This window comes from Puma concolor, chromosome F2, assembly GCF_028749965.1.
Source record: "Puma concolor isolate L17-30 chromosome F2, mPumCon1.1.hap2, whole genome shotgun sequence".
Lineage (NCBI taxonomy): Eukaryota > Metazoa > Chordata > Mammalia > Carnivora > Felidae > Puma > Puma concolor.
The window spans coordinates 19,212,513-19,232,124 of record NC_141684.1 but is presented as its reverse complement, the minus strand read 5'-3'; the positions used below and the strand labels follow the sequence as shown (position 1 = coordinate 19,232,124).

General features: G+C 43.7%; 1 protein-coding gene across 2 annotated transcripts in view; it reads right to left on the bottom strand.

Annotated features, from left to right (window-relative positions):
* SNTB1 (syntrophin beta 1) overlaps positions 1-19,612 on the bottom strand; it is a 238,824-nt gene that overhangs the window by 218,565 nt on the left and 647 nt on the right. For both annotated transcript variants that reach the window (XM_025923046.2, XM_086695811.1), the window contains exon 2: positions 18,831-19,610. In XM_025923046.2, the coding sequence (XP_025778831.2) occupies positions 18,831-19,386 (556 nt within the window). In that variant the 5' untranslated portion in view covers positions 19,387-19,610. The remainder of the gene's footprint in view (positions 1-18,830; positions 19,611-19,612) is intronic.

Here is a 19,612-nt window from a genome sequence, read left to right as displayed (position 1 = left end):
GAATGAAGGAGACAGACAAGAAACCAATAAACCACATACAGTACAGTCTATGTTGTATATATCTATGTATAGTATACTATAGTATATGTTATATATATGGGAGTATATAAAAATATATACTTTGAGGCACTAGAAAGAAAGAGTAAAAATAAAAGGGCTCTTGTCAATAACAACCTTGTTAATTAGTTTTATAGGTGTAGCATCAAGATGCAAATTCTTTAATTTTCAGATGATAACTGCTTCGGGTCCTGTTGGTAATATTAGTTTTTATTAGTAATTCAGTCCATGCTGATTCTAGATTTACTGTCATCTTATTCCTGTCCCTTGCCCCCATTTCTTAGCTGCTGTTCCAAACTCTGGTCCTTCTAAAATTGGGGATGAGGAACAAAATCTTCAAAGAAGAAATCACACCTTCATTCAGTGGCCTCAGCTACACCTTCGGAGCAGCTTCTTTGTTTACTTTTATCTTTACAAAACCATTTTCAATGATCTACCCTCTGATTAGTCTGTCTCTACTGACTCATGGTTTTGTCACTGGCTGGCTACAAGGCTACAGTTTTGAAAAACATGTAAATATGGTTACCAGCTCAAGCACCTAAAAATGTAGGATGCCCAGTTAAATTTGACAAATATTTTTTTTAGCCTAAGTACATCCCTGGATATATTTAGGACATATTTATACTTAGAAAAATTATTTATATCAAATAACTGTCTTTTATCCAGTAACCCAACATGTGAAGATTTTGGAAACTAGATTGATTTTAGGAGCATGGATATCAAGTTTTGACTCACACAAAAATCAGAGAAACTGCTCCCAAGGAACAGTCCTATGGTGAGGCGAACATGTATGAGAACAAAATTTAGCAGTGCTGTATGCACCACAATAACCTGTAACAACCTAGCCCTTTCAGGGCTGACTCATACACCTAGAGAAATGCATCTGAACACTCAGTCACTCAGTAAAGACAGATGGTCTCATTAGACAATTGACAAAGAGAAAAAAAAATGTGCTAAATTTCAATTACTATTTGCTCACTCCCCAAACTCCTTGCCAAATTTTTATGAAATGTATCCAAAGCCTTCCATAGGAGGTGTAATATTTTGCTCGGGCTGCTATAACAAAGTGCCACAAACTGGGTGGCTTAAACCATAGAAGCCTTCTCTCCCAGTGCTGAAGGCCAGGAGTCGGAAGGCAAAGTGTCGGCAGGATCGGTTCCTGCCCTGAAGGTGAGTCTGCTCCAGGCCCCCTCCAACTTGAGATGGTTTCCTGGCAATCTTTAGAGTGTCTTGGCTTATAGATTCATCATCCCAATCTCCGCCTTCATGTTCATATGTTGTTCTATGTGTGTGATGTCTGTGTCCAAATTTCCCCTCTTTATAAGGATAGAAGTCATATTGGACTGGCGGCTCACCCTACTCCAGTGTCACCTCATCTGAACCAATCACATCCGCAATGACCCTATTTCCAGATGCCACATTCTAAGGTACTAGGGGGTAAGCACTTCAACATATGAATTTGGAGGGGACATGTTCAACATGTAATGGGGGTGAATCTGTACAGGTGTTAGAAAGACTGGAGAGGGAATCCAAAACCCAACAACACAGGTCTGTATGTGAAAACTGACAGGCAGGGTGTTTGACGGGGGAAGCTCCCAGGGCCTGGGTTCTGCCTCAAGGATCTGTCCATTCCACACCGGTGGGAAGGGCTGGCGAGTGGACAGGTAGAAGCTGGTCTGCATGGCAAGCATGCTGTTCTCACACAGCCTGGAAGCAGGCAGTGGCAGACTAGAAAGACTTACTCCAGGTCCAGTTCAGGCCCTGCCCTGGCTCTGCAGAATCATTCCTGGCTGTCCCCCACTTTCAGAACCCTCCCTCATTATATGTATAGCATTTACTACCTATATCATTCCTTTAGCAAAGCTCTCATATGTATTTTCTATGCAAGTTCTGTCTCTACAACTATATCAGGGAAGCTTTCGATTTTCCCAAAGAATATTTTTGTGTGTATTTTATATTATATGCACACACATATATAAATATGAACACATCCAGCAACGATAAAGTAACTGAGAGTGGAATGTTACAAATCAGACTCTGAGATCCCTTCTTTAAAAGGTTTCTTCTTTCAGATAATTCTTCCAGGCTTTATGGGCTTTTCAAAGAATACACAACTTAACTGAGTTCTTGGAGCAGTTATCAAGTTATATTAATTACTTTTCCCTGACAGATACAGATTGATACGCATACCATCCTAGGAACATGGTCTCCTGTCATTTCATTATTACTGAGGCAAATTTGTGGAGAGTACATTTTCTGGAAAAATGAGAAATAATGATTCTGTGACATGAATTATAAACTCAAAATAAAATGTACCCATATAAAAATGTTAAAAATTTTAAAATATTTGAAAACTATCAAATCCATTGCAAAATTTGATTTTCCAAGTTTTAAAAGGCAGAATCACCTGGCTTTGTTAACTTAGCCCCTCTTTCAAACTGGGGATTGATATAAGAAAGGCCTATTGCCTGAAGACATTCTTGAGTAGCTGTTGACCCAAGGCCATGTACATTATTTTACAGTCAATAAATCTCACCAACTGAAGCTGTTTATTTCTTACTTTTGCCCAAATCCTGCCATGGCTAATGACCAACAGACAACTGCCAACAGGTCAATTGTCTTCAGTTTGCTCAAGTTTTAAGATGGAAAAGATCTGATCCCTTCTCCTGGAGTCATACAGTCTAGTGGGGAAAGACAAATAGACAAAAATAGCATACGAATAGCCACCACACTTTTGAACTCTTTGTGCTGGATCCTGTATTGAGTTCTGTATTAACTTTTTAAACTCCCCCCTCAGGCCTATAATGAAAGTACTGTTGTCACCCCCATGTTATCAATGAGAAAACGGAGTTCTAGGCAGGTGAGGCTATTGCCCAGGTAGTTTGTCTACATCGCTCATGGCCGGTCTTATCTGGTTCAAAATGTCAATAGGACTGAGGTTGAGAAACACAATACTCCCCTTTGGCTCAATTAATCTAACTCGTGCATCATCTACTCACAGAAACTGCAATCAACTCACTGGATCTGCAAGACTCTCTACCAACCATACACTTAAAGAAATTAAAAGTCAGGTATAGGTAGCCAACATTTTGCTTTGCAAAGCTTTCCGAGGACAGTACACTCAATCTTGATCATGCCTGAACCAGCCTTCAGAAAAGACTTGTGATGGAAATGTGTCTAGAACTGAGTGCAGTCCATCTTCCACTAGGATTCCCTCTGAACACTTTTAAATTAGGCCATGTGGCTCTGCTGGAGACTAACTTAGACCATGTCTCCTCTGTAGTCAAGTCTACGCACAGAAGGTTGCTTCCGGTGAGTACCCGCACTTCTCTGCCCAGGGCCATTTTTTTGGCAGAGGAGCCTTGTGACCTCATAGAGATGCCAAACAGAAGTACCAGAGAGGTAACGCCCCCAGCAGTAGCCCTTAACAAAAGGATGGGTGGAGAGTTGCTAAGTAAGTTTTATCTGCTTCCTCCCATGTCAGGTGAAAATATGCTAAGTGCCACAGTGACTGAGTGGTCCACAGCGGGGCCTTTATGGGCTCATTCCCTTTACTATCTCGTGTTCCTACTCCACCACCAGTGCTTCTTGGGCTTGTACCCCAAATCAACTTCTTGCCCTGAGATCCTCAGCTCAGGTTCTGCCTCTAGGGGAATACAAAAATGGAACAAATCTCAAAATAGATGAAACTATTAGCTATGCATAACACACCGAAAATTGAAGCACAGAGAAAGGAACTTGGAGACATCTGAGTCAATACTAGTGAAAAAAAAATCCTTCAAAAAACTATTAATACGCTCAGAGAGATCAGCAAAGATGTCGTCGCATCCACAATACAAGAGGATGCTATTTAAAAAATGAACAGTGAGAATAAGAAAATATTCTTGGACCTTAGTGATATGATGGATGAAAAAAAATCAATACAAGTGTTGCAGATAAAAATCTAGTAATTCTCCATGAAAAAGAACAAAAGTAAACAGAGAAGGAAAACTGGAGAAAAACCAACAAGACGACACAAATCAGCTTGCTGATGTGTCAATACAGAGGGTCCAACATCCAACCAAAAGAATTTCTATGCACAGGAAGCAAAGAAAATGGAGGAGAGGAATGATCAAAGAAATCAAACAAGAAAATGTTCCAGAACTGAAGTGTAAGATTCTTCAGAATACAGGTCCCAGTCTACTCATTAAATGACACGCGTAATGTCTCAGTAACTTTTTCATGACACGCCTAGGCCCAAAGAGATACCTTCCAATTCAGTGTTTTAAGTAGTTAAATCCAAACTACTTAAAGGACTCTTTATGTCCTAAAAACTTAGTAACTTCTGGGCACTATACAACTTCTCAAACCTAGAAATCATATTGAATACTGCCACCCTCATTTCCTGTTCCACAGTATGTTTTGATTTGTGTGGTACTTGTTTTTGTGTGTGTGTGTGTGTGTGTGTGTGTGTGTGTATGTGTGTGTTTTGAAATCATGGCAACTGCAGAAAACCCAGTTCTGCAAAGATATTGACATCATGGAAGGAATGTAGCAATCTAATATTAAGTCTCCAGTTAATGGTTCACCTAGTGGCCAACAGATGTTGCTATGTTTTCCTCAAAATTTCAGAATATTCCCTGGCACTCTTGTGAGTTCACTCGGGCGACCTACAACACCTTGGCACATAGTTTGGGAACCACAGCTTTAGCCTACCTGTACCTATCAAGGTCTTAGAAAATTGATTAACAAAACTTCCACACCAAGGCCAATCACTACTTATAACTCAGAATATCAGTGATAAAAAGAAAAATTAGAAGTTTCCAGAACAAAAGAAAAAAACAGGTCACATGTAAAAAAGAGTGAGACTTCTCATAGCAGAAAGGCTTCTCACAGACACTCTGAAAACTACCAAGGGAAAAATGCTCACTCAGCCTATCACACCCAAAGTATCAGTCCAGTGAGAGAACAGATTAAAGATATTTTCAACTATTTGCCTCCCACACGTTCTTTCTCAGGAAGCTACTGATGAATGTTGTCCAGCAAAACTAGGGAGTAAACCACAAGTGAAGGTGACAGAGAAGAAAGCCCAGGACGGCTTGAGGAAGACGGCCATGCGCCAGACCAAGAGAGAACCAGTCCACAGCAGCAGGGTGGGAAAATAAACAGAATGTGTGCGGGATTCAACATGTATGAGCATTTGAAAAAGAACAAATTTCCTAGAAATTTGATAAATATAGTGCTGCTTCATGGGAAAAAAATGTACAGACAGGTATAAGAAAATGAAGCAAGGGGTGACTGGGTGGCTCAGTTGGTTAAGTGTCTGACTCTTGGTTTCAGCTCAGGTCTTGATCTCACAGTTCATGACATCAAGCCCCATGTCAGGCTCCACGCTGGGCGTGGAACCTACATAAGATTCTGTCTCTCCTTCTCCCTCTGCCCATGCACTCTCTCTCTCTCTTTAAAAAAAAGGGGAGGCTCCTGGGGGGCTCACTCAGTTAGGCATCCAACTTTGGCTCAGGTCATGATCTCACGGCTTATGAATTCAAGCCCTGCATCGGGCTCTGTGCTGACAGCTCAGAGCCTGGAGGTTGCTTCGGATTCTGTGTCTCCCTCTCCCTCTGCCTCTCCCCTGCTCATGCTCTCTCTCTTTCAATAATAAACGTTAAAATTTTTTTTATTATTTATTTATTTTTAATGTTTTTATTTATTTTTGAGACAGAGACAGAGCATGAGCAGGGGAGGGGCAGAGAGAGAGAGGGAGACACAGAATCCAAAGTAGACTCCAGGCTCTAAACTGTCAGCACAGAGCCTAATGTGAGGCTCGAACTCACAAACTATGAGATCATGACCTGAGCCGAAGTCGGACATTTAACCGACTGAGCCACCCAGGCACCCCCCGAAAAGATTTTTTAAATAAAAAATAAAAAGAAAAGAAAATGAAGCAAATGGAAAAAAAAGAAAAGCTGTGGGTAACTGCAAGAAACCTGATCATTGACTTTTACATGGCTACAAAATGGAACAATATTGACATGATCACTAATTCTGTCAATAGTGGCTAAAAACTGATATACGAAGAAGTAGCAGTATAGGCATATTATTTGGAGTATTAGAATATATATTTCTATATATATTAGGATTAGAAATATATTCTAATATTATAAATATAATATACCTATACTTCCATTAAAATATTTTTAATAAAAATCATTAAGTTATTAATTAAAATGTTTTCTAATATTCTGGGGGGACAACAGAGAAGGTATGGGGTAGGGTGCACAAAGGAATGCTATAAACATATATTATTTTTTTGCATATATTATTTTGATTTAGACAAATTCTTTTTTTTTTTTTTAGTTTATTTTTATTTATTTTGAGAGAGAGAGAGAAAGACAGTGAGTCGGGGAGGGGCAGAGAGTGAGGACAACAGAATCCCAAGCAGGCTCTGTGCTGCCAGAGCAGAGCCTGATGTGGGGCTTGAACTCATGAACCATGAGTTCATGGCCTGAGCTGAAGTCAAGAGTCCAATGCTTAACTGACTGAGCCACCCAGGCGCCCCTGGTTTAGATAAATTCTAAACGTGAAGTAGAGAACAGAGGACAATATATGGATATTGGAAGCAAAAGAGAGGGCGCCTGGGTGGCGCAGTCGGTTGAGCGTCCGACTTCAGCCAGGTCACGATCTCGCGGTCCGTGAGTTCGAGCCCCGCGTCAGGCTCTGGGCTGATGGCTCAGAGCCTGGAGCCTGTTTCCGATTCTGTGTCTCCCTCTCTCTCTGCCCCTCCCCCGTTCATGCTCTGTCTCTCTCTGTCCCAAAAATAAATAAACGTTGAAAAAAAAATTTAAAAAAAAAAAGAGTAAAGTCATTAACTTTGATTTTTATTGCAGATTAAAAGCTTTCAGATGAAAGTATTTGAAATGCTGGGTCGCAAACAGCCAAGTAATTACCTACACTTTAAACTTCACTTTGCTTAGATGACCCTACTGTACAAGCTACCTCTTCTGTGAAGCATTCTTTTCCACTCCAGGTATCCTTAGTACCTTCAGATACTCCACAAGTTCTGCTACAGCGTTTATATTACTTATAAATATAAATTATTATTATTATTATTATTATAGAATATACTTGTAATATATGTAAATGTAATTTATTACTCCACACCTGTCTCTCTCTGGACTGTTCTATTTCAGAAGAAAAGGAATTTCATCTCATCCCTCTATAGATTTTTCCTTCAATCTACCGACAAGGTCCTCACCTTACAAACATTAGCAGAAAAATTATTTTAATAACTAGTTATGTGACTATAATACCCCATATCTCATCAATCTAAACTGCCCATTTTTTTTTTCACATTTTATCATTTCTGATTTGGGGAATGTGCCTTAAAATCGCTGGAGGCCCAGATGGAAGCTGAATTCTTGTAGACAGAATTTACAACCACTCCTATCATTCATCAGGGGCCCTCCCAATCTGAAACCACTTTAAATTATCTGCCTAAGTTTTGTTTTTTGTTTTTTTTTAACTAACACTGACACTACATTCAGACCTACATATTTAGTAGAACCGACTTGCCATTCAAAATCTTAGCAGATATATTTTTTCTGCCTTCTACCAGGACTAAATCTGATATGTGTGAGTTTCTTTGTTGTCCCTTTCTGTGTGATGGGTTTATTTTTCACTTATCCCTGCACTGAAGAGATAGTCCCTTACATCAAAACTTTAAGCAGGTATCCCATTAGACACCCCATCTTAAACATTATATTTTTTTGAGGGTACAGATACAATTCCACTGGATTGTCTCTTAGATTCCATGAAATACAGCATTAAATTAAAACCATAAAAAACTAAAGTATAATGCTGGCTTAGTAACACCTATATAAATATTTCACCTCTTTTTTTTTTTTTTTTAATTTGAGAGAGAAAGAGTGCATGTGTGAGCGAGGAAGAGGGGCCAGGAGCAGGGGAGAGAGGGAGGGAGGAAGGGGGAGAGAGAGGGGGAGGGGGGGGGAGAGGGAGAGAGAGAGAGAGAGAGAGAGAGAGAGAGAGAGAGAGAGAATCTTAAGCAGGCTCCACACTCAGCACAGAGGGGCTGGATCCCACGACCCTGCGACCATGACCTGAGCTGAAATCAAGAGTTGGACTCTCAACCAATTAAGCCACCCAGGCACCCCCCACATTTTAACAAAAGAAACTTTTGGGTTTCTTTTGGCCAGTAAGAGCTCCACACCCCTATAAGCACTAGACAAATTTTCAAAGAATTTTGAATTTTGCTGTGTAAGTTAAATCCTCACTTGCCCACTTTCCCTTTTGAAAAACACTTTTTTGCATGTTCCTGCATATCAGCATTTTAAGACAAAGTTCACATTTGCCCACCAAAAACCACAGCAGCCTACATTGTGATCTGTTTGATGGAAAACATCTGATGCTACTAAAAATCATCAATGAAATACACCCTTGTGGGATCATAATTCACCCCTACAAGGCAAACCAACTCTCCTAGGCCATCAGTTGCATCCTTCAGTTCCCTACCATAGCAAATCCCAAACTGTCCTTTGTGTCCCCCGCCCCCCCAAAGACTTTATGTAACATATGATTGAACCCATCATTTCACTTGTATGCTTAAGACCTCTGTGTGCAAACAGAACTTAGCTAAGCATGCAATGTGACATGTTATACAGTTAAAAAATATTTAGTGCTTACTATATTCCAGGCAATGAGCTAACCACTTTACATACATAATTACTCTAGCCCTCACAATAAACCTACTGATTAAGAAATTGAGGCTTGTTGTTAAGTAACTTGCTCAAGCTCACACAGTGAGAAAGAGATAGAACAAGAATGTAAGCCCACGCTGGGTAACTCCAAGGCCCTCCCTCTAAACCACTGCATTCTACTCCTCTGGGAAAGAAACTGCAGTGAGAAGAAACAAGGCCAGTTTGAACAGCAAGCACATGAACTGGGTAGGTTAGCTGCAGACACACTGAGCAACCAGTCGAGTTTGAGATGGAGCTTCCCACACTTCTCAACAAGCTGAGAATGATGCTTCAAATCACAGGAAGAAGTAGTTTCAAAAGCACTGAGCTAAAGTATGGGCATCATGTTAATTCCCATTATAACCACTATTCCATCTTCTCTACCCCACTTTGGGAGTGGGGCTCATTTGCATGGGTCTGTCAGGACATTTACTTCGTGGTGTGTGTTTCATACTCTCTCTTAAGTCTGGATCTGCGGGCCAGAGCTAAAGGCAAGCTATTATTATAGATCAAAGCCACTGAAGTAGGTAATGAGGTTTGGTATATAAAACTCTCAGTATAAATGCAGGGGGAAATTCTGGCTTTTCTTTAACATTATCTGCTTTGAAATGCATCGTTTGAAACAGAAGTCTCAGTAGGCCAGAGAATTCTAGCTGCCAGAGAAGAATTTCCCTTCACCAAACAGACCAATGGTAGCTTCAGCTAGATGCCTTTCACAAATGCAGAGCCCTGTGCGGTGAGTTATTTTTGATTGGCACTCCATGGGGTGAGTGCTACAAGCATCAAGGGACATGAAGAGCATTCCCCACCATGGCAGGAATACAGGAATACAGAATTGAAAGACCATTCTGACCGGCTTCCTGATAAAGAATACAGTCTGAATTCTCACGCTGATGCGTAAGCTTTAAAAAAGAAACAATTAAAATATCTAAGCAGACAGTTTTCATCTCTCCAGGTAGAAAGTGTTCTTAACATATTCAGACTTGTAGGTCCCTGAGCTACAGGGGGGCAAAGGAAAGGTGGTTATAACATTAGAAGGATAATTACATTTCTCAATAACTTTTAAAATCATGTCTGGCTCCTCTTTTGTCTTTCAAGACCAGTCTATGTTAAGTACGTGCCTCCCAACTCTATAAAGTGACTTCCATAATTCTGCTCTACAGACCAAGGCATAGTCTGCATTGTCGGATGCCAAATGTGTGTCATCACCACGTCCAGTAGCATGAGTGCTGGAGGAGGGGAGTCATCAGAGAAAGTCACTAAGTCCCCAAATTACTTTCCCTCCCCCCTCCCTTCCTACCTTGCTGTCTGTCCTTCCCTTCTCACTCCCTGATTCCCCCACTCATTCTCTCCTTCCCTTCTTCCTCCCTTCTGTCTGTCCTATTTTTTGCCTCCTAAGACATTTTAAAATCAGCCCAAGGTGTGCCAGGTACTATGCTATAGATACTATAGATCACACAATTTGTACGACTAATCTCAAAAACTTTACAATCATCCTCAAATGCCCTACTTCCTTAATAACTGTCAACTCCCTGAAATCAGAGGCCATGCCTTATACCTCTAAGACTTCATTGTGTCCACTGTACAATGTCTTGACTTTGTGTAGTATGCAGTAGGAAGAACTGGATGGGTATTAGATAATCTGATGTCCAGCTCCCTCATCTACAAGGTAACCGCAGGCCAGTCACCTCATCTCTAGCACCTCCATTTCCTCCTATACAGAAAAGGATCCTTAGACCAGTCCAATGATCCACACAGGGCTGACCTAGTGATAACATCATGATGTGAGTGAAGTCACCTTATAAACCTAAGCCTTGCTGGGGAAGGTGCCCCTAAGCATAACTCAGGGTGAAGTGTCTGAACACTGGTGCTGCCAGGTGAGCACATGAAGCTGGGTCATGTCACTAGAGCCCTGCCCACCTTACAATAGACGCATGGCTCGGGAGAATTATCTTCTTGAAATGTGAAACCCAGCATGACATTTTCCTACTTACAACACTTCACCCTGAGAATGAAATTCAACTCTATCATAAGGCCTAGAAGCCTTGATTCCTGCTCAATTCTCTGGTCTTTTTTCCTTCCTGCCCCTTAACAAGGTCTGATGGTCACATTCCTCCCACCTACTGACACTGAGCGACAGCTGATAGCCATGCTCTTTGTTGGGCTGCCTTGAGACTTTTGCCTTCCATAGACCTGTCCAAGAACGGGCCAGATGCCCTTCCCATAGGCTACCACAGCACACAGCATCCCATGATGACCTTGCTACAGCCCTTTTTGCTCCATCCTGTACCTGCCTGCATGGTGCTTATCGGCATCTGTCACCATAATATTGTTCCTTGAGGGCAATGCCCTAGTGGTATCACATGGAAGATACTCTGTAAGTGACCTGTTAGATGGGTAAATAAATGAATAAGTGACGAACTCCTTTGCAGTGTGACACGACATGATCCTTTACACGGTTGAGGATATTCTTGAAGTGCTACCTGGGAACTCTGTACCATTATAACTTCACCAAACCAGATGTAACAGGCAGAAAAAATGTCCCCTACCCCCACTCCCAAGATGCCCACATCCTAGTCTCCAGATCCCAACCATATGTTACCTTGCATGGCAAAGAGGAATTAGGGTTGCAAGGTGAATTAAGGTTGCTAATCAGGGAAATTCTAATTTAAAATATATTTAAAATAGGGAAATTGTCCTGGATTATTTTAGGGTGACCATGGTAATCACAAATCCTTAAAAATGCAAGGAGAAGGCAGAATGGAGGTTGGACTGTTTCAGTTTGAGAAAGATCCAAGTTGCTACCAGGCTTAAAAAATGTAAGGGAGCCATGAGCTAAAGCATTTGAGTAGTCTCTAGAAGCTTCTGGAAAAAGCAAGGGGACAGATTCTCTTTTAGGGTCTCCAGAAAGGAATTCAGCACTGTGGATACTCTGATTTTGGCTCACTGAGATCTGCATTAGACTTCTGACTTAAAAAAAAAAAAAACCTAAGATAATAAATTTGTCTTTTAATTTACTAAGGTTTTGGGAAATTTGTTAGAGCAGCAATAGAAAACTAATACACCAGACAAGAAAGTAGAAGACCTAAATAGGACAAATCATGGGACCTGTTGGAGCTTTACTCTCCTTTTTATTTTTTTCTATCTATCTATCTATCTATCTATCTATCTATCTATCTATCTAAGACAGAGAGATCACACCATGCACGCAAGCAGGGGAGGGGCAGAGGGAGAGGGAGAGAGAGCGTCTTAGGCAGGCTCTACACTCCATGCAGAGCCCCACACAGGGCTCAATCTCACAACTGTGAGATCATGACCTGAGATTACGACCGGAGCCAAAATCCAGAGTCTGACACTTAACCAACTGAGCCACCAAGGAGCTTCAGTCTCCTAATCAATAAACTGAGGTTAAGCACCCCTAATCTGCTCATCGCCTGAGTCTGTTTATGAAGATCCAAAGTGATAAGGCCTGTGTTTACATCTCAGCAGCAGCATTTATTCACTGTTTCAGTGGCAAGTGACTTAAATGATCTGTGCCTCAGTTTTCTCATCTATAAAGCAGACATTCTAATCATATTGGGTTACTGGGAGAACCCAATGATTTAGTCCATGTGAAGTGCTTAGAACAGCATCTGGCATGATGCAAATATTATATAAATGTTAGCTCTTATTACATCTGTAAAGAGTTTGCAAAAGGTTAGGTACTGCTGTGCCCGGCAGAGGATATGTTCCAAGATCCCCTGTGGACGCCTGAAACCACAGACTGTACTGAACCTTATATAGACTGTGTTTTTCTCCTATACATACACACCTATGATAAAGCTTAATTGATAAATTAGGCACGGTAAGAGATTAACAATACCTAATAATAAAATAGAACAATTATATCAATCACTACCATAAAAGCTATGTGAATGTGGCCTTTCTGTCTCTCAAAATATCTTACTGTCCTGTACTTGCCCTTCCTGTGATGACGGGAAATAATAGCATGCCTATGTGATGGGATGAAGTGAGGTGAAGGATGCATGCATTGTGACAGAGCGTTAGGCTACTACTGACCCTCTGACACTATGTCAGGGGAAGATCATCTTCTTCCAGGCCGTGGTGAACCTTGCGAAACTGAAACCGTGGAAAGCAACACCCAGGATAAGGGGACTACTGTATAAAGTGGTAAAGCAGAACCGGTATTCTTTTTTTTTATGTTTGTTTATTTATTTATTTATTTACATATTTATTGAGAGAGACAGAGTGTGAGCAGGGAAGGGACAGAAAGAGAGGGAGACACAGAATCCAAACCAGGCTCCAGGCTCTGTGCTGTCAGCCCAGAACCCGACGCGGGGCCCCGAACTCATGAATGGCAAAATCATGACCTGAGCTGAAGTTGGACGCTTAAGCCACTGAGCCACCCAGGCGCCCCCAGAATCAGTATTCTTATAGAATGTTCTCAAGAGGCTGGAGGGTCAAAATAGCCCTTCTCAGTAGCAGTTCAGATATTTATGGAGGCATTTTGGGGGTCCAGGGGAGCGGCAGTGGAATATTCCTAGCATTTAGTGATAGGAGCCAGGGAAGCTAGACATCTTGCAACATCTGAGGCAGCCCTTCACAGTGCAAGATTCTTCCAGATCCCAAATGACACCACACACCCCTAGCCACCTTCAGTTGTAGCTATTCATTGACGGTGATTTTACATTCAGGTACTTGTATCTACCTCATTCATGCAGACCTCTGGTGTAGTTGTGCTACGCATTTATCAATTGAAACTTTTTTCAAAATAATTTATCCATGAGGCCCAGTCAGTTAAATGTCCAACTTCGGCTCAGGTCACATGATCTCTCAGTTCGTGAGTTTTAGCGTCACTTCGGGCTCTCTGCTGTCAGCAGAGTACTCTCTCTCTGCCCCCCCAACTCTTTCTTTCTCTCTCTCTCAAAACAAATAAATAAACTTAAAAAAGATTCACTCATTTCTCCATTTTATTAATGTTAATAACAATAGGGCATTATGCTGATTTTTAAATGTAAACTACAGTCCGATTTTATTATTTATGAAATTCATTTCGTAAAAATAAAAGCGGTGTTAGAAAGGTTTCTTATTAAAAGTGTGTTGGGTCTTAATTTATAGAATGTGAGGTGAAATAACGTTTAGGGATACCTTAACCTAGCTCCTTAGCTTCCCAGTGAAGAAAATCCAGGCCTAACAAGTTAAAGCATCTTGTGAAAAGAGTAACTATTAGTTACAATATAAGAGCCCAAGTTTCAAGACTCTTTTTTTTTTAAAAAAAATTTTTTTTTTCAACGTTTATTTATTTTTGGGACAGAGAGAGACAGAGGATGAACGGGGGGAGGGGCAGAGAGGGAGACACAGAATCGGAAACAGGCTCCAGGCTCTGAGCCATCAGCCCAGAGCCTGACGCGGGGCTCGAACTCACGGACCGCGAGATCGTGACCTGGCTGAAGTCGGACGCTTAACCGACTGCGCCACCCAGGCGCCCCTCAAGACTCTTAATTCCAGAGGTCTTGGGTAATCTTTAAGGATCTGTACATCCTAAATAAAGTAAGATTCTTTAAGGTTCAAATTCTCGTCCAATCCTGAAATTTCATGGCAACAAAACCACTGCCTCTACCTTGTGCCCCATCTCCCTGCCCTGCCATTCCCACTTCCACCACTAAGGGAAGTGACTGTGCAAGTGACATTTTAGATGATCTCAACAGCCAAGCATTCCTGGGAGCAGTACTGGGGGAGGAGCTTTGACGGACAAGGTTCATGTCAACAACAGTCTCTGACCTTCTCTGAGTTTCCATCTCTTCTGGATCAGTTCCGGAGGATACCTTTTGGCCCCGGATATGATTCTGTTCATCCCCCCACCCCTACCTTCCATACCCCAATATGTGTCTTCCAGAACATTCTGTACTCCTCAATCTGGACAAAGTTATGGAGAAACTAATTTTATTAGTTTCAGTCACAAAAAGGTCGATAGATTCCAGATTACTATTTTGCTACCAATCTCAGGGCAAAAAATTCACCCCTCCCCTGACCCAGAACTACCACGGATATTCACGCAGCTGTACCCTGCCCAACTCCACAGGGTGCCATTCTCATTGTACACCATGTACATGGCGTCCCCTGGCATTATGGGGTTCAATATTTGCATGGCTGAATGTAGGGTCCCTGATCTTACCCCCTAAAATAGGAAATGAGTTCATAATGTGAAGATACCTGACCTTAACTTTGATGAATATTTGGCTAAACACTGACTTAGCTGGCCCTGTCTATTCACTCTTTATTTTCAGTTTGAATTACAATTTAGTCTCCTTGTTGGCCATGTGTTCAATGATAGAGGCCCTGCCTTGTTGTGAAGTTGAGCCATACACTTAGTGCATTAAGGTTTTTAGACTCAATCCTCTTTTCTGTCCCTCCCTTTTGAGTAGCCCACACAATGGCTTTTCCTGCTCAAGGCTGTCCCAAGCATTTCAGCATATTTGAGGAGTGAGGAAGAACATCTTGAGCCCAATAACTGAGGAACTTCAACCAACTTAAGTATATAGTTGAAGGAGAAACGCAGAGTATCAATTTCCCCTAGAAGTTACAAGTATGAGCTTTTATTTGTTTGTTTACTTTTGAGAGAAGGAGAGACACACAGAGTACAAGCAGGGGAGGGGCAGAGAGAGATGGAGACAGAATCAGAAGCAGGTTCCAGGCTCTGAGCTGTCAGCACAGAGCCCGATGCGGGGCTCGAACCCACAAGCTGTGAGATCACGACCTGAGCTGAAGTCGGATATGTAACCGACTGAGCTACCCAGGTGTGCTTGTTTTTAAGTGAGACAGACCTGGAAACCTCCTATTTTACTTGAAGCAAATAGCCCACAGGGAACAAGTACTAGCCTCACAGAGTTACTAAAAGTGTAACGGACAAATCCAAGTAAAGCCTGTAACATATAAGTGCTCACCAAATGTTAGCGATTGTAATGACTCCCTTCCCGCAGAGGAATGGTCTCCTATCATTACAGTTTCATAATAAAAAAACTAAAGGGAGACTAAAAGTAAGAAATATAAAGTCTAGTACAGTGTGAGGAAAGGACTATCCCTTAGGACAATTTCACCTTCATTTCATGTAATGGAAACACAACTAATCACAGCAGTCATTTGATGCATGTCTTGTTTTTCTTTTATTCTCAGATTTCTCTCCATGCAACAGCCCTGTAAAGTAAGAAGTTCTAGCCGAGTTTCTGTATTCCCTTTTTTTCAGAAGACACTGAGGCTCAAGGAGGTTAATTCTGTGGTAGATTCTACAACTGGAAGGCAGGGATTGAAACTTGGGGTTCAGCGTTTCATTTCAGAGCGTTTCACTAGCAGCGGCAGCGACTTTCCACTAGGGGGCGCACGTCGTGTAATGGGGTGCGTATTGGCTGTGGTTAAGGGACTAAACTAATCTCCATCGGCAGGCCAGGAAAGAAAAAAAAAGCAACCTAAGTAAAAAACTGTGCATTTTCCACATAAACATATCTATCTTTGAAACATCTCCCTAAGCCCCTCGTCCAAGCAGATTACATCTACAAAGCCATTCCTCTGTAGAAATTCTGCAATCAAGATTGCATTTCAGGATACAGGCAACTAGATATGTGATTTCAAGAAGCCTTTCTGGGGGCACCTGGGTGGCGGAGCCGGTTAAGCGTCCGACTTCAGCCATGTCACGATCTCGCGGTCCGTGAGTTCGAGCCCCGCGTCAGGCTCTGGGCTGATGGCTCAGAGCCTGGAGCCTGTTTCCGATTCTGTGTCCCCCTCTCTCTCTGCCCCTCCCCCGTTCATGCTCTGTCTCTCTCTGTCCCAAAAATAAATAAACGTTGGAAAAAAAAAAAATTTAAAAAAAAAAAAAAAGAAGCCTTTCTGGTGGCTCTGATTGCCCCTTCAGCTGGTCACCTATGTACTAGTCCAAGCTAAAAAAGAAGGGATATGTGTGTGATATTTGCTTTGATGGTATAGTATCACACCTCCTGCACTTAGGACCAACACTTTGACTCAGAACAAGACACATTGTTTTGAGCGGGGCCTCTACTTGCTTCTCTTATTGCCGCCGATCTCTAAAAACTCAGGCTGGGAAGAAGGTTGTGGCCCAAAGCCCAGGTGGTTCCTGTCTAGGAGGCCCACAGGCCTTCCCTCACAGGTCCTACCTGCAACACAGGAGGGCATGTTGCAAGAATGTCACATTAGAGGTTTTTACAAAACTCACTCTTCAGTTGCTGCATCCAGAAAGTCACACAACTGCTTGATTCTTTTTCTTTAAGTTTATTTTGAACTGCAGGGAGTCACCTTTCCTTCCTCTTTCTGGGTGAGAGATTTTTTTTTTTTTTTTTTTTTATCTATTGCTAAGTCATTATTCTTTAAGTGGAAACCAAGGAGAAGAGTCGTAACGAAGGGCAGTGCTTTGAAACAGAAATGGCCTGCCTTTTGTCCCCCCTGATAAATATTGCAAGCTGAGCAGGTGTGCAGTGGTTTACAGTCCAAACTACACTTGTCCCAGATCCCACCTGCCCGTTGTCACACAAACCAACACACTTGAGTCAAGAAAACTTTTTTTCTGCTTACTTGTGTTAATCATCAAACCAAAGCAAATAGCCTTCCACTTTGCTGGATCCAGGGTAGCAATTAAACATGAAGACATCACAAATCCTCTAGATAAATAATGGTGGGGGTGGGGGAAGCCTCTGGATTCTAGGCAGGAGGTGGACTATCATGTACCAGACGGTTGCATCAGCCGTCACATGTTAACAAGGCTGGCTTCTCAACTTTGAACTTTCGCAGTTTCACACCCCAGCACCACATCTGGTGAGCAGGAAATTGACTTAAGTCCTTAATTTAGGATTTAAATCAACCACCAGTTTACAAGGTCTGGGTTGAAACACTCTTGTTTCTGTGGCTATGGGTTCGTTTACTTATTCACTCAGCTTGCAGATCATTGAGCACCTAAACTCAAGGGAGGTGACCCATAACTAAATAAAAGACCCAAGACAACTCAATCTACAGCGAGGGAAAAGCTGGGTAAATAGATAAAAATAATTGCATAATATTTGTGTTAACGGAGGTATGTACAAAGGAAGCTATGGGGCAGAGAGGCAATTACCAAGTAAATACAGACGTAGTGGGAAAGGACAATGATTATCCACTTAATACCCTATTGCCCTTCTGCCCCTCCTAACAGCAAAAGGGCACAGTAATGCGGCTACTTATTCCATTCACTTGAAAAACTAGGGGATTGGGCTCATAGGATCTCAAGAGAGTCGTCTCTAAGACGCCTCACACTCAGGAGAAACTGTTTCAAAATGCAAAACTATTTGCACACTACTCGGGAAAAATCCCGGGAAAATGCAAGCAGAAAAACTGCCACCCCAACCCTCCACCCAGAGAAGCAGCCTGGAATCCAGACTGACCGGCCGAACACCTGGCACCAGAAGGGAACTTGTGCACAAAGACGCAACACACTACCCAGCCCTTGGCACAAGTCCCCGGCGTGAGCCCGGCTTCCAATCTGAAAGAGGGAAGTCCGGAAGGGTGATGGGGTTTTAGCATTCAAACACTGCCCCTCCTCTCTGTCCTCTTTGGGACGGAACCCTCTTCACCGGATTGCCCAGGCTCCTGAGGAAAACTGTGCCAAAGCAGAACTCTCGGAGTCGCTACTGTTCAGTGGGCTCTCACCGGAGCGTGGACGGCTGCCCCTCCTTTCCAGCTCCACGTCCTACCCCTACGTACGCTCCACTTGGATTATCCGCGGGTAAAAATGAGACACCGGGCACTAGGCACTAAGACCCTGTGCCTGCCACGTAGCCCAAGAAGCCCTGCTCGCCAAGCCCTTTCACACACCCCTGCCGCGTCCAAGCCGGCAAAGACTAGCGTGGGGACAAGTTGCCCCCAGGTGGGGTAAAGTTGTCCAAACTCCCCGCCGCCCCCACTCGCCGGAACCCCGGGCTGTGTCCGCACGTGGGCGAGAGTGAGGGTGCGGCGGGAGGGTGAGGGGGTGTGTGCGCCGCCCGCGCGGCATTAACCCCTTACCTTCCAGCAGCACCTCCTTGCCGGCGCGCTTCAGCGCCTGCACCGCCTCGTCGTGGGTGGCGTCCCGCAGATCGGCTCCGTTCACCGACAGGATGGCGTCGCCCACGTACAGGGCTTGGGTCTGGTCCGCCGCCAGCCCCTTGAAGATCTTGCTGATGAGGATGGGCATCTTGTTCTCCTTGCCCCCCTTGATGCTGATGCCCAGCCCGCCCAGCTCCTGCTTCAGCACCTTCACGCCGCGCTTCTGGTTGGAGATGGACTCGGGCACCTGCTCGGGCAGGTCGGTGAAGGCGGTGCGGACCCCGGCGGGCGAGTCCGGGGGCTGCGCGCCGCCGGCGCCCCTGCAGAACGAGCCATTGGTGGCGGTCCCGATGCCGTTGTACGCCGCGGCGCCCTCCTCGCAGCTCAGAACCAGGGCGTCCTCGCTCAAGTTCACCAGAACTTTGTGCCAGCGATCCCGCACCAAAACTTCCAGCAGCCCGCTCCGCTGCGCCCGGCCGCCTCCCCCGCCGCTCGGCCCCGCCGCCGCCGCCGCCGCCGCCGCCGCTACCGCCATCTTTCCGGCATTCTTAAAATGCCATGTGATTGCCAAAGGGGGGAAAAGTGGGGAAGGGCTGCGGGGGAGGCCGCGGGCCCGGGGAGCGAGGAGCGCGCGCCGCGCAGGGCGGAGGCAGGGCGCGGGACGCCGCTCCGGGAGTTCGCACACACGCCCCCGGCGCGAGTTGGCAGCCGCAGCCCGGCCCGTTCCCCTTCGCCGGATCCTGGGCGGGGTGGAGCGACCT